Here is a 26474-nt window from a genome sequence, read left to right as displayed (position 1 = left end):
GTGAAAATTCCATCCATTGAAAAGTGTTTTGGGACATCCCTGAGGCTGTGATAGGTGATATACAAATATCTTTTCAATAACATATGCAAGGGGCCCACCAAACATTTTAGGCAGCCTCCAGAGATGTTTGGAAAGTTGCGTTTACCAGTAATAGTGGTTCCCATGAGGCCGGTGCAAATTTGGTGTGGGATTTTCAACCGCTAAATTGGTCCCTATTGTCCATGTTTTTCAGGTGGAAGACAGGCATGATAAGAACCAATTTCTTCATCCATATTTTAAAAAATTAATGGTAAAAGAAAAGTAAGTAAAATAACATGAAGGTTACATTAGTTGGAGACTATCAGAGGGCCTTTCTAATCACTACACATTGACAAATAGCAAAAAAAAAATCTTCAATTTAGAATAGCTTCTCTTTAGCCTCTTACAAATTATGTTTCTGCCATTACTATAGCAACATTGGTATTTCATGCAGCGCGTCAGTAATTTTTGTTCATGATGCTTTACATTGAACTGAGATAGACTACATAGATGATAAACAAGAGGAAGATCAGCTGCAATAGCATGTGAGTTAGGTTACCAGTTGAACCTTATATCATAGGCACAAGTATGATATGTTGGAACTTTCTTATTAGCTGGTCTTATTTCCAGGTACAAGTGTCAAAAGGCAATTATACTTTATCATATAAATAAAAAGAAAAACCTTGCAAATACTGGAAAACTGAAATACAACAGAAAATGCTGAAAGTTCACAGGTCAGCAACTGTAAATAGAAAAGGTTCACATTTTGGATGTTTATTTATTAGCAGAACATGTGACATGTTTGCAAGCACTTACCTTTTACTTTTTAAAATTTGGATGAAGTTGGCAAAGCTGCATGAGTTGCCTATTTCCAGTTGCCTTGGTGATAGGTCTGCTTGAACAGCTGCAGTCAGGAAGATGCTCAGTTTGGAGGGGAATTTGCAGGCTAAGGTGCCTCATGAACTTGCAACTCTGCCCTTCTTGATGGTAGTGGTGGTTGGTGGAGATGTGGGGAAGTGGGATAAGAGGTTTTGTTGAAGTAACCTTGGTGAACTGCTGTACTGCACTCTTTGGATCTTGCATCCTGCAGCTCCTGAGTTTGGTTGCAGGGGTCCCAAATGACCAAACTGCACTGTCCTCAATGGTGCAATGGTTCTTCAAGTGGCGTTATCATTGTACTCATCTGCGTGAATGACAAATATTCTATCGCACTCCTGACTTGAGCCTTGTAGATAGTGGAGAGGATCTGGGGGTTCAGGAAGTAAGCCTCTCATTAGAGTAATCATCTGCTCTGACCTTATGGCCACAATGTGGATATGGCTGGATTGGTATGCAGTTCCAGAATATTCAGGGGCTTTTCTTATATTAAATTTTACTATGGATCCACAATGTAATCAGAAATTAGTACTCAAAAATGTACCAAAGTGTTATGGTAGCTCCACCCAAAATCCATAATAGGCAACAAAATCCAAATGCAGACTTGCATCTTCCTGAATATAATGCTGAAAACACCCATAGAGTTAACCCACTCTTGTCATTACTTTTCCTTAGATGCTCCTGAGCACTAACACAACACAACTAGTGTGCACATTTTCATTGCAATAGTCTTGTGACAGCATTTTATGTCTAGTTTTAGCTTATGTTATGATCCCAGCTGCTGTTAATACAGGGTGAAACCTGGCTTGTTTGATCCTAACTTTGTTTTTTTTTTAGAAACCATGGAGGAAAATTACTGAGCAAATTCACAGGAGTTTACTGATGAAATTTTAACAAAGAAGGAAAAAAAATGAACTATATTACACCAGACAAAAAGGTTGGAAGGATCTCAATACAAACACAAGAAAATGATTCAAGCTCACACCATTCCTTTTATCCCAGCAATACCCTTACAGACACAAAAACCCAGTTAAGATTTACCACTATCTTAACACCAAAGCTTCTTTTCCTGGGCTGGTCCAAGTTGCAAATGGTTTTCTTCCAGCAGGTTTCTGAGCATTCATTAGATGTTTTTCCCCAGCTGGTATCTCTCTGTGAGACACCCATAACTGCACTCTAAATTCACTATTACTTCAACTGTAGAGCAAACACATCAGGTCCCTAAATTCAGTCCCCAGCAGCCTTGCAATATTGCTTATTAGAGAGCTTAGAACTCCTGTCTTCACTCTCTGACATACACACTCTGAACTTCTTTTCAGTCTTTGTGCGTGTGTGTGTTTGTGCGTATATCTGGACTCCTGTCACTAGGCAATAGCACAGTTTTTTCTACTTCATGGGTATAATTTTTTGCTTAACGGGCAGGAGATTATGTAGCGCATGTGTGAAGGTCGCGCTTGCCCTGCTCGCACTCCTCCCCCCCACCCGCATAGGCAGCGCTGAGCAGCGCTGCTCATGTTTCACGCTGGGCGGGCTTTAATTGGCCCACCAGCGTGAAATTGCCTTCTGGGCCTAATCGTGGGCAGTAACTGGCTTCCCGACTGCCCCCGCTGAGCCTGCACGTCATGGGCAAAATTCTGCCTCATGTTTTCCCCAAAATCACTAAACTATTAACCCCTTTGTAACCCATCTCTTCACTTCAAAGGTTATAAAACCTCATGAAAAATGCATGTATACAAACAAATCCACAAAACCTGACATTTTTGTGAAGAAGCCCTTCAGAATTCACAGCACCAAGCTCACAAAAAAACCTAACTGAACCTGAAATCATGTTCTACCTTTCTTACCACACAAATAGAAATATAAGCTAAACTTGAAGTTATACATTGTTCCTAACACTTAGTATTGGCTTCACTTAGGCAAAGAACATAAAGAATTAGGCCTGAATTTTACCCTCGGTGGACACGTGTGATCAGCGGGCCAAGGAGCGGCCTGGAAACAGAATCCCAACTGCGATTTCACGCTGGCTGGCCAATTAACATCCAACCAGCATGAAACATGTGCTGAAAAGCTCAGCACTGTGGAGTGGGGGCAGAAAGAAGGCGAGCGATGATGTCACTGCGGGCGTGGGTGAGCGCTGCAAGAGCTCCCTGAATGCAGACAGCTGCCTCAGGGAGCTGCGGACTTTCAAATGATGAAATAAAGGTTTAAAAAGCTGCAAAAAATGTCCATGCATCACAATCAAGTACCTGAAAATAAGACTCACAAAAATGCTGCCCACAGATATTTATTTTAATTTTATTTCATAATGGATATTTCATCCTGCCCTTGGATGACCTTTGATGAAAAATGTAAAGATCGCCTGGCCGATTCACCTGTCCACCAGCCGTAAGGTTAGACAGGCCACGAAAAATCGGAGATAATTGCATCATTAATGGGCTAAATTGGGCAGGCGTGCTTCTGACTTTTGCGCGCATCGACTGAACAAATTTCACGCGAGTGCACGATGATGTGGGGATGCTTGCCCAACATCATCTCGCACGATTTTACACCTGATTGGGTCAGGCATGCACCCATGGGACAGCAAATTCTGCCCTTAGAAATAACTTCAACGAACAAATCAAAACAAATGTTGAGAGGACTACTGTTTGATTGCCTCTGGTGTGTTGGGGAGGCAAGCCACACATTGTAACCAGTTACCTAACTGGCCCACAGTTTCTTTATAGCTGTCAGGGGTATTCAAATCCACAAAGTCTGGCAACTCTTTTTGCAGAGATTTATTAGTTTATATTGTTCAAATTTGAATTGGGTTGTGGCTTTCAAAGAAGTTAGATTAGGTTATTTAGCACATTTTCACAAAACTATCATATTTTTCATAATATTATTGGGGGATAGTGTAAAGTAGGCTTATATTTGTACGTGTGTGTGGATGGTTCTGTCTGTGTGGCTGACTTAGTTAGAGACGGATAAACTGCAAGGTTGAAATTGTCAAAAGAGTTAGGTGTAAAATGGCATGTGAAATGCCAATGAGTGAACTAGGTAGGGTAAAGTCTCAGCAGATAGGGTGCAAATAAGTGGAAAGGTGTTTGGTTTTCAAAGAGACATGGTAGGATGTTTACAACTAACAAGGTAAACAAGGCAGGTTATTATGTTGATTTTTCCCAAAAGTGCTGGCCATAATGACAACATAAAAAGATTTTTATATTATGGGGAAAGTAAATTCCAAATATACGTGGGAACAATGGGAGTTACAAATTAAAGAGGAAGAAATATATTTAAAGGAGGATGGAAGGCCATGTGGGGTGTGGCTGTGTAATATCTGAAAGGACACTGGATGAAACAGACTTGGGGAAAAGCCTCTAGCTACTTTGCAGAAGTGTGCAGTTTCAGTAACCAAAGTTGTGTTAAAAGCCCTTGGAATTCCACTGCTGAGTGGGTGCTTGTGGTAACCTTGCTAGATTGCTGCCTTAAAGAGGGTGTGTAGTTGGGAGCCTGGTTAACTAGGAATTTTGGGAATTGTTATATTAAGTAACCGTGCAATTGTAATTTTGTGTACATGTTTTATCCTTTTCTTTTGTTAATGTTTTCATTTAATGCTTAAAATCTCAAAGTGTTAGTGGACTCATCACTTCTGAATCAAGTACGCAAATCTTCTCATAATAAATACAAATTGCAAAAGTGTTGTGATAGATTGGCCAAGTTTCCCTTGTGGATTTGGTCAGCCTGGCAAATACCAGCTGCCCTATCAGAACAACATGTAATTGGTAAGACAAATTTATATATAAACAGTTAATTATAAGGTATAGTATAGATTGTAGAATATCAATTAGTTTTTGTTCATGGGTAGGACATTCATGTGTAATCTCTAGAAGTAAGCGATGTTCAACTATATAGGACAACATAAGCCACATAATTAACAGATATATGCACTTCTGAGGAGGTAGCACTGGATAGTGATCAAGAGAACCTAGAGAACTTTCCTTTCCCTCCTTGCCATTGGTATAGTGAGGTCTACTGAACTCTCGATTGTCTCTGGGGTTAGCTTACTCAGCACCGACTATGGGGGAAGTTAGAGATTGTGTGGGGCAATTCCATGGAAGACTTTGTGAAATTAGATTCCCAATTTACTGCACACTGGGATGCAGGCAATTAGTGGTGGTCAGTGAGGGAAGATATAATAGGTAAGCAGGTCAAGGTCAGTAAAAGAGCCAGGAACAGTAGTGGCCCAGAGTGATTTAGGGACCATTCAGATATAGTAGACAAGTTCAAAAATAATCAAAAATGTTAATTGAACATTAGCCTTTATAACTTCTGGGCTAGAATATAATCAGGAGTAAGTGTTGCTACAGGTATACAAAGCTATGGTTAGACCAGATCTGTAGTACCATGCCCAGCTCTGGGTACTGCACCTCAAAGTATATATTGGCTTTGGATTAAAAACAATGCTGATTTACCAAAATGTTACTTTGGCTCCAAGGATTAGATTATGAGGCAAGATTACATAAACTAGGCTTGTATTCCCTAGAATATAGTAGGGTTGGGATGATTTGACTGAGGTTTTAATTATTTTTAAAGGAATTGATAAGGCAGATGGAAATATTTTCTGCTGGTTGGGGAGTCTAGGATAAGGAGATATAACATTAAAATCAGAGCCAGGCCATTCAAGGGAGAAGTTGGGAAACATCATACAAAAGGGTGGAAGGATTGTGGACCTTTCCCTCACAAAAAGCGGTTGATACTTCTGGGTATCGCTCACGATACAGATCATTGAAAGGCAGAGCAGACTCAGGGGTTGAATGAGCAACTCCTAACTTACGGGTGCATTTCAATTATGTAATGTGGTCTTCAAAAATGGAGGACGACACTGGAGAAATGAAGAAGGAAGATAATGACATAGGGGCACATGCAAAAACAGACAATGTGGCAAAGGTAGAAGTACTGTTATCATGATGAATTATTAACGGGGTTTGTAATTAAGACCAAGGTACTGCATTGTCTCATTCGGCTGAGTGGATAGTCTTTATGGGAGGATAAGGTAAGAGGTGAGGGTATAGAATTTATGGAAGAGCAGAGTAATTGGGCTTTGGTTGTCCTGATGTTCAAGCAGAAAACGTTCTAGCTTAGCTGTTGTCTGCTCAAATTGACAACCTGACAACATATAGCTGGTTGTGAAGTTAATTGATACATCAGCACAATCTGGAAACTGTCCATGAGAGGTAGTGTATAAATGGTGAAAAGTGAAGGAGGTTAAATGAAATCTCAAAAACGCGTTTTCTTTTCTGAATTTACAACTTTTTCCATTTAAAATGACTCAAACATCCATTATTTCTTCAGTTGTAATGCTATATTTCAGATATCAAAGTTTTGAGAAAAAGTTAAACACTCAGATTTTAAAGCACAATATCATATTCAAATAAATTGGCATTCCAACATAATATTAACAAAATTGAATTCAATTACAATGTGAGAATGATGTCATCCTGTTGTGCAATTCTTTGGGCAATAAAATTACCCCAGTAAGAAATAATTGTATTTTAATTCAGTCATCATCAACATCCTGGTATTCCCTTCCTAACCACCTTGTAAGTATCATTGCAGCAAAGACCACTGTTGTTCAAAGTAAAGCCCCATCACAATCTTCTCAGTTCAAATAAACATAGGCAAGGCTATATTTACTTCCCATGTCACCCATTTCCAAAAACAGAAATCCAGGAGAGACAAAGGGTGACTAATTTAACCAACTACAATCTTCAATGTACACTATCACAAAGTTTAATTCTACTTTTATTTTTGGAATTCCTAGTAGAATGTAATCTTTAGGTAATGTCTTGCATGTGTTTGGATTAATTGAAGACCACAGGTAATGAACATGACAAGATGACTCCATACAACACTTGCTATTACTTAAACTTTCAGCTTGCTATGGTCACGTAGTCCTTGGATATTCCATTTTGAAAACTTTGCTTATTACAATTAAATGGCATTCATTCCAAACTTGCAATCGTGTAAATAGATGCACATAAAAGACATCAGATATGAAGGTGTTGAATATAAGGAAAAAAAAAATTGAGTGCAACAAAATCAAGACTTCTGAAATACCCAAATCTCTCTTTTTTGCATTTGGAATATTATTCAAAAACTTCATGTGTGATGTTTTACAAAAACTGTATCTGCACTTCTGTGGCAAAGTCAATGAAAAATGAATTTATCTGTTTAGTAGAAACTTGGTCCTTAGCATTGTATTTTACCGTGTTGTGCACAGGAGCATACGGATTTATTCCATAATTAAATAGTGGTTGTTATGGTATTTGTAATGTTATCACGTGCCACTGAGTTGAAAGGAATCCAGTTATGGAGTTTATTTGAATGCCAGTAATTAGAGCATCTTTGGTGGGTTACTTTAGGTGGTAGCTATATAATTGTTTTTGTAAGTCAGTTACTTAGCATTAGTGAATTTGTTTTGTCACTAACTTCCCAGAATGCTTTGAAGCAGTTAATAAGGAGAATTGCTATTGTTGCAGCTTCTGTTCCCTAATAGGAGTATTAATAAATAACATTGGGAGAAATTCTATAAAGCCTGCAAAAATGGGATATGTGGCATATGAGGTCACTGAATTAGGCGGAAGCCAAAATTTCAATTTCCCGACAGTAGATTAAGGTGCAAAGATTAAGTCAGCAGCACATTGGGCCTCACGCTGGTCTGTGGTGGGTCCTCCCTTGTAATACATTTGCATGTCATGAATACTTATTAGCATAAAATTATTTTAATTACATCCTACCTTCAAGGTAAACTCAGCGGCATACCAAGACTCTTGTGGCACCTGGTTCACGTTTGTTTAAAGGTAACATGCAACAGTAGGCTTTGTGCAGTTGTGTCTGAGGTCACTGGTTTTTCTTGTTGAACTCTGTGGCACAAGGGAAGCAAGCAGGACGATTGTAGCTTACATGGAGGCTCAGGACTAGTAAGTGGTTAGGGGGTTGTGGGGGTGTGGATTGGGGTCGCAGGCATGGACGGGTGAAAGGGGGATCCAAGGGGAGGACAGATGGTGGGGTCAGGAACATGGAAAGGCCTGACATCCTGGATGTCATGAGGGTGGCGGGAACAAATCAGTTGAAATAAGAAAATAAGGGGCCTGAAGGGTGTTGTCAATACTGTCCGCATGTGGATCCATTTCAAGATATTGGCTGGCAGAGTCCTTACAGAGCTTGGAGTTCACTTACAACATTTCAATTGTTCCCGCTGAGATCAATCTTGGACAATCTTCTTTACAAGGCATAAAAGGGAGGGCCAGCTGAGTCTACATATTCAGCCATGTCCCACAGAGTGCCGAGCACAACACTACATGCTAAAATGAACGTTCAATAGAGTGAACACAAAGACAGATTATCATTTCTTCCACAATAAAGAAATGTCCCTAACTCCCCTGTAACTATCAATGCCTGCCAACCATGAGTTGTGACAGTGCATTTAGCTCTCTGACTAAGCTAGTCTCAACAAATAACAATGATGCACAAGCGAATAAAATGATACAATGTGAGATATTCGCAAATGAAATTTAAATCTGAAAGAGACATCTTTGTGCTCTCAATAAGTCTTATGTTAATGACAATGGAGCTGGGCAGGAAAGTTGTGGCCATGATGGGCTCTTTCATAGCCTACCCATACCTGCAGTATTGTCAGCTGATGGCGGGTTTCACCATTGAAAAGATTTCCCCGCTGCGTGATCGCATGTGTTTCTCGTACATGCTGCCAGCACTTTAAATTTTAATTGTAATCACATGGGAACCAGCAAAATGCAAGAGGACAGAAGTGGTGTCCACTTCCTGTTCCGTTGTTGAGAATGGTGCATCACAGATAAAATTCCACCCATTATTTTAAAAGCATACAAGAAAGTAGGTCTGACTGGATTGTTATCTACATTCATAGAATAAGTTGTAAATACATGATACATTAATAGCACATCACTTGCAGTTCTGGGCTAGCAGTCATACAAAATGGAACAGTGTATAATTCAAGAGCTATAATAGTGATCATACATTTTTTCTAAACGAATCTGTTTTTCAACTTATTGTGAAATTATTATATGATTAGAAAATTTAAATAGGATCTCACCACAAGGATCCCCTTAAAAAAAAAATCAAGCTGTTCAAAATAATTAAAACAGACTTTCTAACATCCTATCCACTTTTTTTTGTTAAAGCAGTGATTGCTGCTGACATAATCCAGATAATGACTTGTACAAGTTAGAGAGTCCAACTATAGAGTGTGAACTGAATTAACTAATTGAAGGCACCTCAACTAGATGGGCCAACTGATATTCATGCAATGGTCAACATCAGTGAATCCCCCAAGCAATCCAATCTTCCACCGTCAAACAATACAGATTTGACAAATACAAAGAAAAAATTCTAAACAAGATTGCAAGTTGATCGTTGTTGAAACAGTTCATTAAAAAAAATGTCCTCATGTAGATTGTCTCTTTAAACCCTGAAGGATGTAATGACTATGTCATGATGACTATGTCATCATGGAGATTACTCAAGCTGGCCAGAAGATGAATTTTGTTATTTTAGCAGATTAGAGCTACAAGAAAATAATTGTGCAGTTTCTGCAATTCTAGATTATCATATTTAAATTATTCATTAAGTAAGAATGATTTACAATTTAAAGACAATAATTTGAGGAATTCTGCACATTCACAGCTCAGGTGGAATCTAGCTTCTTTTTCTACAGGACAATGTTACAATCAGTGCAAGTAAAATGTTAACATAATTAATAAAACATGAGAGTCACAGACTTTTTTTCCAGAAAAATGACAAAACGCTTATATTTTGTCATTCCATAATGTTGCCTCCAGCAAGTAAGTGTACTTAGCAATATTGGTTTGTAGACGAAAACAACATTTCACAACTAGTTGTCATATGTCAGTCTAGATGAAAAATTCTTCTTCCTCCACACCACTTTCATATAACTGTGGGGAGTGTTGGCAACAATGTGCATGCTTCTCCTCAGCATTGGAGGTCTGCCATTTTCTGCTCAAAATACTGGTATTCTCAGAAGAATTTACACCTTTCAGTCCAGTACTTACTGTTGGTTTTAATGCAAGGCTTGCTGAACTTAAATTAGGAAGACTGCTCTTTAAGCCTATTGAAAATGTGTCTAACGAACAGAGGCTATCGTCAGAGGATAAGTATGATTTTGCAACTATGAATCCGGTGTCAACGTCAGTTTCTGCATTTTGCAGTCCAGTGTCAGTTTCATGTTCAAGATGTCGGAGCTTTGTAGATGCATTGTTGTAATAGTATGCAATATCACAACGTGATAATGTTGCCGGACTGCTGCGCTGTGATGAATAACAGGAGCTGCTTTTGGATGTACTGCACAGGCTCTCCGAGGTGCTAATTTCAATTCTGTCCAGCATTCCATGCAAACTGTGCTTTGGTTTTCCTTTCACACACCTCTTCTCTTGTTCATCTTCTGTCAAAGTGGAGATCATTTTGATCTTGTCCTGAGGCATTTGGTTGTAAAGCCACTTATCTGAAAATGAATTTTGATTGCGTGGCAGTGAACTACATGAGTAATTGTTCAAACCACTCCTACCATGCACTTGAGACGCAGAGCAACTTCTGTCCAAGTACTGAATGCTCCCTCTGACCTGTTGAGAGGTTTAAAATCAGTAGATCAGTATGAAGATCTTTAAAGAACACAATGACATTAGATAGCAGCAAGTACTCCAAACAAAATAAGCTCATTTCATTTTCAATGTGCCTCAGTTTAATGCAAGATGCAATTACATAATAAAAACACTTCTTAAAAACCTTAAATACTAACTTTAAATATATTTGAATTACCGTAAGGGAAATTATCTGAGTGGGTGCTAAGCTTGAAGGTACAGAGTATTAAAAGAAAATGTTATTCTAAAAAAAGGCATGAATCAAACCACTCTGGCTTGTGTTTAACCAAATATCTGATGAAAGGAGTTTACTTTGTAATGAAAAGTTCAAGCAACAAGCTGACATTATGCTTATAGTTCATTGAGTGTAACAGCAATATTCTCTCAGTTGCAGTTTATGCTGGGCATTGTGAACACACATGATCAGTACCAAAGTACTAAATGCATATTTAAATTAACATCACAGATTGATAAACAGATATTACCAGGGTAATTTCAGGGCATCAGTGAAGCAACTGTAGCGGGCTAACAGGAAATCAATTGTAGAGTGCTGACATTGATGAAGCTAATGGACAGAACCTACAAGAAGCTCATGTAAAGGTAAATTGTTAACTTGTTAATCTTGTTTAGGCCACATTGGGAAGTATTGTGCACTGTTCTGGTCTCTATATTATTAAAAGAATATAGAGGCCTTGGTAAAGAAGAAAAAGAGATTTACAAAGATGATACCGTTACCGGAACTAGCTGAACAGGCTGGGGTTCTTTTCTCTAGAAAAAAGGGGCTCGGGGTGGTCTGATAGAGGTCTTTATGATAATGAAAGGGTTTGGAGACATGGAGAAAATATTTCACCTGTGGGGAATCCAAACTGGAGGTCATAAATATAAGGTTATCACTAATAAATCCAATAAGGAATTCAGGAGAAATTCCTTTACCCAAATAGTAGGAATGCAGAATGCACTACCACAACAATTAGTTAAGGCAAATGGCATAGATACATATAAGGGGATGCAATCAAAGCACTTATTCAAATAAATTGCCTGAGAGTTTCTGGCAGTCAATGTGAATTACCTACTTGGAAAAGGATCTTGTTTCTATCATAGTCTTCGGTTTGCCATCTTGTATTGCTGATGGGGATGCATGGATTTGGAAGAAGTGGCACCAGCTCTCCAATTGCATGCACTCTGAACTGAAGCACAGCTGATTCTTTCAGATCAACAGGAACTCCAAGTGGCAACTGTTTTAAAGAAAGCTGGATACAGAAGCTCTGGTTCGAGAACATGGTGAAACAGCAGAAGTCAGCTTTCTGCACAGCAGCTTTCTTCTGCAAGATTAACTCATAAAGTTTAACAGCATCTTCAAAGTTTTCATTGCTGCAGCACACAGTAACTCGCAAGATCTCATTCCCATAATGCACTTGTCTTACAGCCCATACAGGCATGTTGGCATCCAAAGAATAGAAGTCCTGACAACATATCATATAAGGAATGATTTTTCCACCTACACTTTCACTATGATGATAATGCCATGGTGGGCCCTGGAAAAAGTCATGAACTTGTAAAATTCTTTCTTCACCAAAGTCTTCATGCAGGAACAGAATAACAGAGAGAGATGGATAGCCAGAGTCTTTTCTGTGCTGTGTCTCACAGCGTTTGATTGGTGTTGCCCGCTCAGAAACATAGAACAACTGGATATCTGGGCTTAGCCAATGCAATAGGCAGTCTAAGGTTTTCTGTAATCCTCGAGATTCACCAGGGTTTGCAAGCAGATGCAGAGTCATCTGGAAAGGGTCTTGACCCTCATCCAGCAGAAATTCACCTTTAAAATAGAGCAAATGATGTTAATACCAGAATAAAACAAATAGTTAATGCCACAAGCATTTGGTAATTCCAGTTGTTAAGGATGTCAAATATTTAAAATGCCACACCCTCTAAGATAACATCCCATACAGAGGATTATCTACAGATGTCAGTATTTCAATAACTCACATTCATTGAGTTAAGGAGGGCCAGAATGGATTTGTAAAAGGCAGATTGTACTTGACAATCTAACTGAATTTTTGATGATTTAATAGAGAAGGTTGATAAAGGGAAAACAATGGATGTTGTCGATATGGATTTTAAGAAAGCCTTTGACGAAGTATCATATAAAAGGCTGGTTAACAAGTTTGAGGCCCAAGGAATAGGTAGGTCAGTATCAGCTCGGATAATAAAAAATTGACTTAAGGACAGAAAAACAGAGTTGTGGTAAATAGTTGTTTTTCAGACTAGAGGATAGTAGACATTGGAGTTTCTCAAGAGTCAGTGCTAGGGGCACTGACTTTTTGATATTGTAACAAGTAATTTATACATGAGCTTTATAAGATTATGATGTTTCATGTCCATGTCTGTGTCTTTAAATAGAGTGTAAAATAATGGAAAGTCTGCCAGGGTCCAGGAAAGAGAGGGAGCAAGAGGGAGCAGCTACAGGCTGAAAGTTTCAATGGTTCACCATGATGGAACACGGGTAGAAGCTCGCACCCGGATTGAAAAGACCAAATACGTGAGGAACTAAACACAGCTGGAAGATTCACCTAGTTTGTGCTGGAGGAAGAACCTCCAGGAATACCGTCACTGTGAAACAGTTCTGGGGTTAGGAGCTACCAGGTTGAGAAAAGAAAAAGAACAGAAGTAAATACTTGGGATGCGAAAATCATTTTGGTTCTAGGAGAATTTAATGTCTACTTAAGGGACAATAAAGTGTGCTTTTTGGCTGTGCTAAAAATAATAAGGGGGTGTTTCGTTCTGTTTAAAGTATAAGTTTCCTACAAGTCAACTGTGATCAAAGTCAACAAAGTCACAATTGTTTAGTCAATAGTGCTTTTAGTCTTTTGTTACAGAAAATGGCTTAAAACATGAAATCTTGTTTCATCCTTTCAGGAAGTTTGGATTTCTTTTTAAAAGTTATCAGTCTCTATGAAGATCAAACATTTGGATACTGGAATACAAATTTAAAGTGTAAAATTTGCCTATTAAAATTGGAGGTGTGGCCGACAATGAGGATGACATCGATTGACTGCAATAGTACATAGATAAGCCAGCAGAATGGACAGACAAATGACAGATGGAATTTAATACAGAGAAGTGCAAAGTGAGGGACTTTGGCAGAAGGAATGGGGAGAGAAAATATCGACTAAATGGCATCGTTTTTTATAAAGTGGACAAGGACAGAGGGATGGGGTGTTCATGTGCATAGATCTTTGAAGGTGGCAGGACAAAATGAAAGATTAGTTTGCAAAGCAAATGGGATCTTTGGCTTCATAAATAATATTTTCCAAGAAAACCTTGAGAACCCCATGAATTCCCTCGTAAATGAGGCCTGAGATGCGTTTAATGCCCCCACAACGAACGAGGCGGCGAATGGCGGGTTTAGTGATTCCCTGGATGTTATCTTGGAGGACTTTCTGGTGCCGTTTACCACCCCATTTACCGAGACCTTTACTGCCTTTGTCTCTATTGGACATCACACCTGGAGAAAAGTCTAATAGAGGTACTGAATACCAAAGCAGAAAAGTTATGTTGAACCTGTAGAAACTCTGGTTAGGCCACAATTGGAGTATTATTTCCAGTTCTGGTTACCACACTTTAGGATGTAAGGGTCCTTGAGAGGGTGCAGAGGAGATTTATCAGAATGGTTCTAGGGGTAAGGGATTTTAGGTACAAGGTAGACTGGAGGAGCTTTTCCATGGTTGTTCTTGGTTGCTCCCTGAGCAAAGGAGATTGAGGGGAAATTTGATAGAGGTGTACAAGATTATGACAGGCTTAGAAAAAGTGAAGAAATAAAAGTGGTTTTCATTAGCTGATTGTACAAGGACTAGGGGGCACAATTTTAAGGTTTTTAGCCAAGGTATGTTGGAGGGATGTGAGGAAGAACTTTTTTTTTACACATGTATTGGAATAATCTGGAATTTGCTGTCTTAGAGGGTGGTGGAAGCAGAGACAATGGCCTGAATCTTCTGGTCGGCGTGCGGGGGGCGGATGCTTAAAATTACGTGCGGTGACATTAGGCGTACATCCTGACATCACTGCGCATCATTCAGATCTTCAGTTCGGCGGGCGTGCACAGGAATCGGCTGCGCGCCTACCGAACTGTCAAAGGCCTATTAAAGCCATTTAAATAGCAATTAAAATAATTAACAGGGCTGCCCGTCTAACCTTAAGGTGTAACCTCGTCCAAAGGCAGGATGAGGTTTCATGAAGGGTTTTTAAACGTAAAAAAAATTTTTAATTAAAATTCATAGACATGTCCCAGCTCATGTGACACTGTCATATGAGGGGACATGTCTGAATTTTCTTTTTCTTTATTTCAACTTTTGATTACCAACTTAATGTCCCTGAGACAGCTCTACACCTCAGGGAGATTTCTGCGCTCTTTCGCGCACATGCATGAAAGAGCACAGACCCCGACTCTCCCTCCTCCCCCCCGCCGGCACAGGGAACGCTCAGTGCTTCTGGGTGAGTGTCTTGGTGGGCGGGCCTTAATTGGCTCACCCACATGAAATGGCGACGCGCAGCCGATCGCGGGTGGCGATCAGCTGCGCACCCGCCCACTCCGGCCCAGCCGGCCTGATGGGGAGAAAATTCCCCCCAATGATTTCAGAACAAAATTGGATTGGCACTTGAGGGAAATAAAATTACAGGGGATAGAGCGGGAGTATGGAACTAATTGGATTGCTCTACAGAGAGCTGACATGGATTGAATGGGCTGTGTTAAAACGGCTCCATGACATTATAATTTTAATTGAAATGTTAAGAAAAATATTGCAAGCATTTATTTTAGCACTCTGTATGGAAGATGTCATCTACACAAGGTAGTCTTTGTAAATTTGGTCAGAATTGAAATGGCTGATTTTCTTCTATGGCTTGAACAAAGCTGCAGATAGGAGCATGAAAGTTGAACATTTGTTTCTTTAGACATTGTGGCTCCCTGTACAATCAGGACAGCAGTTTAGGCATGAGTCAGAAGAGCTTTTTTTTTTAAAATGTATGTGTAGCAGTACACCTTAAATGCCCATAAAAGAATCTCGGAAAAAAACAAGGAAATGTTCTTAAAACGATGTTTTATTGAACTAAATTTCAGCATGGCTAAGGCAGGATTTGGTTGCCCAGTAAAAAATATATCACTTGCTTAAAAATACTTGAAAAAAATGGAACTTAGAATAACAATGTGTTTCAAAGATGTATCAGATCATTCATCTAAGGTAATGTAAAAACATTCCAATTTTTATGATGTGTCACCAAATCAATATCACTCCCTCAGAACACTTCTTAGCTTGTTATAAAATAAAAACAAAAAACTGCAGATGCTGGAACTCCAAAACAAAAACAAAAATAAAAATACCTGGAAAAACTCAGCAGGTCTGACAGCATCTGCGGAGAGGAACACAGTTAACTTTGAGTCCATATGACTCTTCAACAGAACTAAGGAAAAATAGAAGAGAGGTGAAATATAAGCTGGTTTAAGGGGGGACAGGTAGAGTTGGATAGAAGGTCAGTGATAGGTGGAGATAGCCAAAAGATGTCACAGACAAAAGGACAAAGAGGTGTTGATGGTAGTGATATTAGCTAAGAAATGTTCTAATAGGTGACATTAAGGGTAGAAGGCAAGACGAGCAAGGTACAGATAGCCCTAGTGGGGGTGGCTCTACCTGTCCCACCCCCCCTTAAACCAGCTTATATTTCATCTCTCTTCTATTTTTCCTTAGTTCTGTTGAAGAGTCATACGGACTCGAAACGTTAACTGTGTTCCTCTCCGTAGATGCTGTCAGACCTGCTAAGTTTTTCTAGGTATTTTTATTTTTGTTTTTGTCTTAGCTTGTTATCCTTGATGCAAATATTATTCTATATACATTTCCATGAGTTGTCATTCTGGAGCTAAATGGAGTCGAGTTAAAGTCCAGTGAAGTATTTTGAAATCTTGCTCCCCTCGAATCTTTTCATAAACGAGGTTTAGTGAAGATAGACTGTCACCATGTCCAAAACTCTAAATATAATGATGATTAATCATATACTAATTTCAATCCTGCAAGTTTTTTCATTAAGATTTCTGCAGTAGTTTTCAAAAAAATATGAAGTATAATGGAAACATGGCATGAAGGCGGGGGAAGAAAAAAAGTTTATTGGATATTTCATTGATTTTCAGAAGGAGGCCACTGTTTGACTGTGCCCAGCAGGGCACTGTTCCTATTTAAACAGGGAATGGAGAAATCATTTAGTGCAGGGCTAATCTGGAGGCAATTACACTTCAGAGCTAAAAGTTTGAATTTGTTTATGTTGAGGGTCAGTCTTAAAATTAGACTGCCAAAAGTAATTAAATATTTGAATCAATCTTTTGAACAATCATTATTATGCACACACAATGGATTCCAGATCAGCGTTCTTTGAGTGTAACACAGTTGAGCAAATAATCAAGCAAAATCTGTCTAAATAAATCAGATTTTGAAAAAAATATTTGTACACAGCTGTGTACATTGCATATGACCTGGAAATCAGTGCAGGGGTGGTGCAAGAAACAAAGAAAGGGGTTTTGTCCAAAACAATATATTTTTTCTAGAATTTTACAGATTATTGCAAAATTCGATACTCAGTTTCATGCAGAAAATATTAGATTCTGCAGTTTGTAAGGTAACGCAAACTGAACTGTACATTGATAAATGAGTTGCTAATAAAACAAATTATGTACCCTGCAATAAACGTATATAATTATATAAAATGCTACAAACAATTTTATTGGTTTTTCCCTTAGCATAATGCAAAACTGTAGCTCTATTTTGTAATTTGGAAACAGCTCTTAAAAAAAATAAGAATTAGTTATATGGCATAATCATTGCACTGTTAATGAACTACATGTGCTAAGCTACTATTTAGGTAGGATTTTTCAGACCCGAAAAGTTGGTGGGGAATGCATCCCAGTCGATACTAGCTGACCTGCAGCCATTTAATGCTTCATGGTGTGGTAAGTGACTGGAAACAGGGCTATCGCCCCTCACTTAGGAGGAAGTCCTGCCATAAGAGAGCTGATGGCCAATCTGATTGGCTGGCAGCTTTGTTGTTCCAGCAGCACCAGGTTCAAGCAATGGCCACTGCTGGGCCTACAGGCTGTCCCCAAAGAAGAGGAGCTATTGGGTGCCAGATTTCATTCTAAGTCTGGGGTATCAGTGGGGCCTGACTGACAGGCCTCAGCAAGGTGTATGACAGGGGTGGGGCAAGGCCAGGTTTGAGTGGCCAGGGGAAGAGGGTTAAAGGGGGAGTATGACCTTGTGACAGGGTGTCTCCAATGCACACTGGGAACCCCCAAAAGGAAGACATCCTCTCTTGCCCGATACTAGCTCACCCAGTAAACGCTGTCAGGCTACCTACCTGGCATGGGCCTCCTCCTGCTGTGGGTAAAATAGTAGCAGGAGCAGGATGAGGCACACGAGTGGCCATTAATTGGCTACTTATGGGCCTCAACAGACCTAAGGGCCTGATGCCTCCACCGTTCCCCCCCCACCCCGTAAAATGGTAAAATGGGAGAGAGGTCGGAACGAGTGGGGAGGCAGCAGACAGGCCACACACATTTTATGAAGCCCCTCCACCAGCTTTCAAACCCACTGATGGGGGACTGTAAAATTCCACTTTCTCTTTCTGATTGAGGAACTACCTTTGCTGTGGAAAAATTATAAAAATTATTGCATGCTTCAAAAAACATTTACATAATCTATTTTTCAAAGGGTTACTCAAGGAAAGGATCTTAATAAATTAACTGAGTGCAAAATGGCAAGAGAGCATGTCCATGAGAGTATAAAGCAGTTAGAAAGCGTGGTTCCCAGAGTATAAACATTGATAAGGGTGGTCTGTGCGATTAGGCGAAAAATCATAAAGTGACATCATAATATATGGAGGGTGACAGGGCAGGATAAGTTTAATCTGCCTACAACTTAAACTAGATAAAGAAAGTTGTTAAAATGTTAAAAAATATAAGCTTTGATTAAACGGTATAATTTAAGTAATTAAATAAAAAGAACAAAGTTAACATAGGAATGGCAGGCAGGTGGTGTGCCACAATTGCAGCATTGTGATCCTAGTCAACCACGTCTGCAGTAATTGTCTGTATCTCAAAGAACTTCAGCTTAGTTGCTGGACTGGAGTATGAGATGCAGATATTGTGGGTCATCAGGGATGAGGAGGAGAGTTACATGGACGCTGTTATCCAGGAGCAGTCCCGCACCTTAGGTTAGGTAGTGGTACAGGTCTGGTTAGTGGTTAGGGCCAGGAAGGTGTGACTGTGTGTCAGGCGGATAAGGGGTCCTGAAGTACGATACTGGAGGATCCTCAGCCTGCACATTTATCAAACAGACATGAGGTTCTTGCTGCCTGTGTAGGTGAGGCTGCAATCTGCAGGGTGGAAGAGCAAACTGACCATGACACAGTGGTGCAGGAGGTCATTCAAGTGTGGGGAGTGAAAAAGAATGTGGTAGTGATAGAGGGCAGTAATAGTCAGTGGGATGATGTTATGATCTCAGAAGAGACTAGTAACTTCTTAAAAAAAACCCCGAAATCCCAGTTCCTTACTAAAAGAATGAAGCCACAAGATTCCACAGTTTAAAATAGAATTTTTATACAAGGATCAAATAAAGCAAACACTAAATACTATCTTAGCTAACCTCCTGTATGCTAACGTCCAGGATCAACCCAAGTTAAACATGAATTAACAGGTAATTTGTGGTTGATTATAAACTATAAATTACACAGTCAATGGCAGATACAACTAAGACAGATCTTACAAATTGGCTCAGCAGTCCATACAGCAAATAGTTCATTAAACTCAGTCCCAAATTCCTTCAAAACTCTGTCTTCCTTATGAGGAATTTCAGCTCCCATGTCCTTATAGGATGTCCCCAGTTAACAGCAATACACAGCCAACCCAAGTTCCACAGGCATGGTCTTCACCACAAATGGTACACCTCTGCAGAAACTCCTCAACTCAGTCTGGAAGGTGTAGACCCACCAATGTTATTGTCAATTAACAGAAAGAGTTGCAGCAACTTATTCTCAGCTTCTAGATCTGGATTTGGTTTTCTTCATCTTGCCTCAACCGAACCACTGGACTCATCAACGGCTACCATCATGCTTGGATGGCTCCCTTTATGTACCCTTAACCAGTTTCAGTGTGTTCATGAGTTTCAGTTTCCAAACCTCAGTTTTCATTTCCTATGAAACCAGGAGGGTCAGTTTCCTTTCTCGGTTTCCTTTATTTTCCATTTCCTTTTTTGGTTTCCCTTTTCAGTTGGGATCTGCCTCAAAAAACACAATCTTCGCAACCAGGGGTTCCATGGTAATAGGTATGGTTCTTTGTAGGCATAACTTGGAATTTCAAAGGTTGTGTTTGCCTGCCAAGTGCCAAGGTTAGGATGTCACCTTGTGGTTGGATCCAGTTTTTGTAGTCCATGCAGTAACCAATGACATCTTGCTCTTGCTCATTCTTCTAGGCAAAGATGACCGTGTTCATCATTCTGGGGTGTTTGGTTAGGTTACGCAGGTGACTGCTAAGGCCGATATGTGCCCAAATGGTTCTGCTGCCATAGGACAGAATATCACAAATGGCGGAGTTTTAGACAAGTTGCTAGCTCAGGATTTTCTCTCGTGTTTTCTCTCAGCTTCTGATATGCATTTGCATTCAAAGACGGCTGCACCATTTTATGTTTGGTTGCACCAGGTGCAGTGATCCTGACTGGGATCATCCAGGACTCCAAATCAATATCAAAACTCCTAAGTGAAGCCTTCAAAGTGTCCATGTCGTGCTTTCTTTGACCGCCTTGAGAGTGCACCGCAGACTCAAGCTCTCCACAGAAGATTTGCTTTGGTAAGCGAGTGCTAGGCATTCTGACTACATGGCCTCATTCGCCTCTGTCTCAATATGGTGTGGATGAATGGCATGCCAATTCGGAACTGCTGAACCATTGTGAATAATTTCTCAGGGCAGCTGAATTTCTCCATTACCTTCCAAAGGCCCTCATGGCTGACTTTGTCAAAGGCCTCAGTCAGGTCAACAAGCGTTGTGTAGAGGTCCACATTCCGTTCTTGCATTTCTCCTGGAACTGCCTAACTGAACACCATATCAGTGGTTCCTTGATCATTTCTGAAACTGCACTGAGTCTCAATGCAGCACCTCAACCATGATCTACTGCCAAAGCGGTTCAGAAGGCTTCTGGCAAAGATTTTGTTGGGGATGGAATGGAGTGAGGTTTCTCTATGATTGTTACAAGATTGGAGTGTTGCTTTCTACTTGTATAATAGAGGCATCTTTGTATTCTTGCAGGATGGTTCCTTGCTCCCACATAGACTGAAATAGTTTAATGAGCTTCTTGACCAGGCATTTACCTCCAATGCAAATTGAAGATGTGGTTAAAGTGTTTTGCCCATCTTTCTAGAACTAGACCTTTTACTCCAAGTGGTGTTGGCCCATCAGTCCTCAAGATTAGTGATGGACAAGTAGACTGGAGCTGGTAGACAGATTTCAGAGCATCACAGAATCACTTCCTGTCTTTGGGGTTCTTATATGACTGAAAGTCGTCTGCTTTCTGATTCAGCCAAGCGTTTTACATCTTCCCAAGCTTGCATTCGACAGTCCTGCAGATGTTTTGGTAGGCATCATGTTAGGATCGTGATGACTTGTCACTGAGGTAAACACTGCAGAGGTGATGTTTCTCCTCCAGTAGTTTCTGGATTACCTCATTGGTCTGATGAAAACAATCTTGATGTTCATGAGAGGTAGGACCAAACAAAAGCCTCTAAAGCAATGGATTGCACTATATCCTTGAAGGTCGCCCTGTCATCCTCAATACAGTGAGTTCCACTTTAGCTGTACACAGGCAACTCTAGTTCGAGAGAGAGATTCCTTCATGGCTGCATGAGCCTTAAGACACTGGGACATTTCTGGACATTGGCATGTCCAGGGGGATGCTTAGCTTTTGAATGATAGGGTAGTAGTCAGTCCTGCAATCAAGGCCATACATGGCTTTCATTACATGCACATCCTGGCTGTCCCATTACCCGGTGATGACATAGTCAATTAGATGCCAATGCATAGAACGGAGGTACATTCAAGATGTCTTGTTGCAATTAGGGAGGTGGAAAACTGTGTTGATGATTAAGAGCTCACTTACAGCAAGAGGAGGCCATTGCTATACTAACTGCTAACCCCATTTTTCCCGATGACCCTTCCTGCACCTGGTGATCTGCACCAACTTTTGTCACCTAGAATGATTAGCTTGTCTGACTTTGGCACAGTAGCAATCAAGGAGTGGAGGTCATCACAGAATTAATCCTTGACTTTGTCATGGTTGGTTATGTAGGGACATACACATGGAGTTGCTTGCCTGTTGCTGTGTATGGGGAGTTTAAGCACCATCAGATTATCATTAACACATTTGAGATGGCAAGTCAACTTACTGACCAGATGGTCATGACAGCAAAGCCTAGGCCAGCTTCGCACTGTTGTCATGAAACGAACATATTTTTAAATTTTACTATTGCGGTTTATTTTAAAGTAGGTTTAAGGGTGTGAGTAGGTGTGTGATTTAATTAAAGTAGAATCAGATAGACTGCAAGCTTGAAATTATCAAAAGAAGTTAGGGATAAAAGGCATTTGAAATGCTAATGGGTAAACATGGATGAGGGCTTAGCATATAGAGTGTGAAGGAAATTTGCACTTTTAGACACGTGAAGGGGTTGCTTAGGTTTCAAAGAGATGATAGGATGTTTACAACTAATAAGATAAGTGAGGCCAAACAGTGTGTTTATTTTTCCCAAAGGTATTGACCATATTGGCAACATGAAATATTTTTATATTATGGGAAAAGTAAATTTCCAAAGACAAAGAGAACAAAGGAATTTACAGATTAAGGAGAGAGAAACATATATAAAGAGAATGGAAGGCTATGTTGAGGGGACACGTTAAGATTTATAAGGATCATGTAAAACAGCCTTGGGGAAGCCTCCAGCCACTTTTGCAGAAGTCTGCTGAATCCAGTAATCAAAGGTGGAGGAAAGCCTTTGAAATTCCACTGTGAAGTGGCTGCTGTGGTAAACTTGCTGGCTTGCCTATGTAAATGTAAAATCTATTTTTGGACCCTTGCATTAGAGATGGTGTGTAGTTGGGAGTCAGGTTAATTAGGAATTTTGAGATCTTTTACAGTATTAACTGTAATCTTATGTCTGTGCTTGAAATCTTTTCTTTTATTAATAAATGTTTTAATTTCTAAAATCTCTAAAAGTGTTAGTGGACTCATTACTTCTGAACTCAGTGCACAAATCTTCTTGTAATAAATACAAATTGCTAAACCACTGTGATAGAATGGCCAAGTCTGCATTTGGTCCACCTGGCACACATCAAATGCCACGTCATAACACCATTCTTCTTTTCCACGGCTACTCCAAAGAAATGTGCAACCTGCACCAATTTCCTTGAGCTGACCCTCCTCAGGTAGGCGAGTCTCACTGGATGTTGTGTGTAGCCAGCTCTCTACTGACAATGCAGCTCTTCTTCAGGCATGCCAACTGTGGCGCTGTCCACGAGGGTCTGCATGTTCCATGCACCAATGGCCTCTCCCGCTCCCTAACCTTTCCTCTCACTGCTGACCCTCCAGCTCATGGCCTCTCCCGCTCCCTAACCCTTCCTCTCACTGCTGACCCTCCAGCTCATGGCCTCTCCCGCTCCCTAACCCTACCTCTCACTGCTGACCCTCCAGCTTGTGGCCTCTCCTGCTCCCTAACCCTTCCTCTCACTGCTGGCCCTCCAGCTCATGGCGTCTCCCGCTCCCTAAACCTTCCTCTGACTGCTGGCCCTCCAGCGTGTGGCCTCTCCCGCTCCCTAACCTTTCACTGCTGGCCCTCAAGTTTGTGGGGTCTCCCACCCCCCAACCCATTCTCTCGCTGATTCTCCCTCTTGCTGAACCTTCTGCTCCCCAATTCGCCTGCTCGCCATTTCCCTCTCCTGGATTGTTGCCGTGAGCAGGGGCTCTGGAGGTGAATGGTGAGAGGCAGGAGAGCCATGCCTCTCACTGCCCATCTCCAGGGCTCTCACTCACAGCAAGAGTTCAGGAGGGAAGTGGCAAGTAGGACAACTGGGGAGCAGGAGGTTCAGCAAGAGGAAGGATCAGTGAAAAGGTGGATTAGGAAGCGGCAAATGGGACCGATTGGGTCACAAAGCTCTGCGTCAGACTGGTGCAAAATGACTTTAAAATGAAACTCGTGACGCCAAACGAGAATATGTTAAAGTGAGCCAATATAAAACAGACATTTACTGTACAGTTTGGGCAGAGCTAAGAAACATTAAGTGGCAGAAATCAACGGTGGGAGTAATTTATAGGCCCCCTAACAGTAGTTATAGTGTCGGGCAGAGTTTAAATCAGGGAATTAGAGGTGCATGTAACAACAGTAATACAATAATCATCAGGGATTTTAATTTTTATGTAAATGGGAAAAAAAAATAGATTTGTAGTTAGAGTGTGGAGGGCGAGTTTATGGAATGTATTCATGATAGTTTTACAGATCAGTACATTGAGGAATCAGCTAGGCAACAGGCTATTTTTGAACTATCACAACTCCACGAAAAGGGTTAGTCAATGACCTTGTGATAAAAGGAGCCTCTAGGGAAGAGTAATAAAATTTTATACCGAGTTTGAGAATAACTTAGTTAAGTTTGAAACTGAGCTCTCAAACCTGAATAAAGCAAGCTACACAGGGTGGGGCGGTGAGCTGGCTAAGGTAGTTTGAGAAAATAGATATGATGAGTAATGGAAAACTTTTCAAGAATTAATTTATAATTCACAACAAATACACGCTCCCATGAGAAATAGAAGACATTGGGGAAGATGGTCCAATCGTGGCGAACAAGAGAAGTTAAAGGTAGTATTAGATTAAAGGAACAGGAGGTTTATAGTGTTGTCAAGAAGGTGTGGAAGGATTTTAGAATTCAGCAAAGGATGACAAAAAAAAATCAAAAAGAGAAATGAGAATGAGAGTACTCCAGCATGAGACATAAAAACAAATTGTAAAATCTCAAAGATATGTATAGAGGTTGGCAAAAGTAAGTGTGGTTTCCCTAGAGGCAGAGGCACGAGAAATTAAAATGGGGCATGAGGAAATGGCAGAGACATTAACTAAATACTTTACATCTGCTTTAACAGTAGAAGACACAAGCAATATTCAGTAAATTATGGGGAAACCAAGTGTCTAGCAAGGATGAGAATGAAGAAATTAGTATTAGTAATGAAATAGTACTGGAGAAATTGATGAGAGTAAAAGTTGACAAATCCCCTAGGCCTGATGGCGTACAACACTAGGGGCAGAATTTTGCCCTAGGTGTGTGGGCTTGGTGGGGGCGGTCAGGAAGTCAACCACCGCCCTTGATCGGCACCACACCACAATTTCATGCTGGTAGGCCGATTAAGCCCTGCCCAGCGTGAAACACGAGTGGCAGCGCTGAGCGCTGCCTGTGCAGGTGGTGGTGGGGGCGGGGCGGGGGGGGGGGGGTAAGAGGGTGAGGTGGCCTGGCGCAAACTTTGCGCATGAGCACGTGAGAACGCTTCAATCTCCCTAAGGCATGGAGCTGCCTCAGGGAGATCAAGTGTTGTTTAAAAAAAAAACTAATGAAGAAAATAAAAATGTCATAAAATATGTCCCCACGTTTTTAATTCAACTGTAAAATTTTTAGTTGATTCTTATTCGCTTTAGGAAACCTCATCCCGATGAGGTTTCCAAAAAAAGTGGTGTTTTTGCCTGTCCACCAACTGTAAGGTTGGTCGGGCAGTAGAAAATTAAATTTAATTAACTTTTTAATTGCCTTAATAAGCCTTTTAGTTGTTGGCAGGCGCGCTGCCGACTCCAGCCTGCGCTCACCGAACGAAACATCGCGGGACTACATGATGAAGTCAGGACGCTTGCCTGATGTCATTCTGCATCATTTTACACTCGGCCGGGTTGGGCGCATGCCCACCTGCTGAGCTAAAAATTCTAGCCTAGGATTTTAAAAGAGATAGCTACAGAGATGATAGAGGCATTGGTTTTGTCTTTCCAGAATTTCCGTGATTCAAGAACAGTCCCAGTGGTTTGGAAGGCACCTTACTATTCAATATAGGTGAGATGGAGAAAACAGGGAACTAAAGGCCTGACATCAGTCATAAGGAAGATATTAGAATCAATTTTTGGGGACAGGGCACTTAAATCATAATTGGATTGGGCAGAGGCAACACAATTTTATGAAATGGAAATCATGCTTGACAAATCTATTAAGAATGTTTTCTGAGGTTGTAACTGGCAGGGCAGATAAGGGGGAAATGTGTTTGAATATTGAAACTTTATAACGTACCACAAAGGAATAGATTAGACTACACAAGGTTAGAGTTCATAAGATTGAGGATAATATATGCAAAGATTGTGGACTGGTTAATGGGCAGGAAACAAAGTAGAAATAAATGGATTATTTTCAGTTCAGCAGGCAGGCCTGTAACCAACTGGGTACTGCAAAGTTCAGTGCTTGCCTCAGCTATTTACAGTCTGTAATAATGACTTCAGTAAGGGGGCCGAGTATAATGTAACCAAGTTTGACACAAAGTTAGTTGTGAAAGTAAGCTGTGAGGAGGGCAGAGAGATTGCAAAGGGAGATAGACAGGTTAAGCAGTGGGTGAGAACATGACAAATGGAACACAATGTGGGAAAATGTTAAGCCATCCATGTTGAGAGGAAAAACAGAAAGGAAGTATATTTTTCATACGGCAAAAGACTGGAAAATGTTGGCCTTCAGACAGACCTGAGTGTCCTTGTACACAAAACACAAAGTTAACATGCAGGTACATCAAGAAAGCGTTCATAACAAAGGGATTGGAGCGT

At 40.5% G+C, this 26474-nt stretch overlaps 1 protein-coding gene across 4 annotated transcripts in view; it reads right to left on the bottom strand.

The window, feature by feature from the left end:
- Positions 1-6235: 6235 nt before the first annotated feature.
- Positions 6236-26474, bottom strand: part of LOC121286914 (protein FAM124B) — a 50781-nt gene continuing 30542 nt past the window's right edge. For all 4 annotated transcript variants that reach the window (XM_041204205.1, XM_041204185.1, XM_041204213.1 and 1 more), the window contains 2 exons: positions 11639-12381; positions 6236-10547 (listed from right to left, as the gene is read on the bottom strand). In XM_041204205.1, coding sequence (XP_041060139.1) covers positions 9822-10547; positions 11639-12343 — 1431 coding nt within the window. In that variant the 5' untranslated portion in view covers positions 12344-12381 and the 3' untranslated portion in view covers positions 6236-9821. The remainder of the gene's footprint in view (positions 10548-11638; positions 12382-26474) is intronic.

Source organism: Carcharodon carcharias, chromosome 2 (assembly GCF_017639515.1).
Source record: "Carcharodon carcharias isolate sCarCar2 chromosome 2, sCarCar2.pri, whole genome shotgun sequence".
NCBI lineage: Eukaryota > Metazoa > Chordata > Chondrichthyes > Lamniformes > Lamnidae > Carcharodon > Carcharodon carcharias.
Note: the sequence above shows the minus strand (reverse complement) of the source record. Positions and strands in the feature narration are given on the sequence as shown.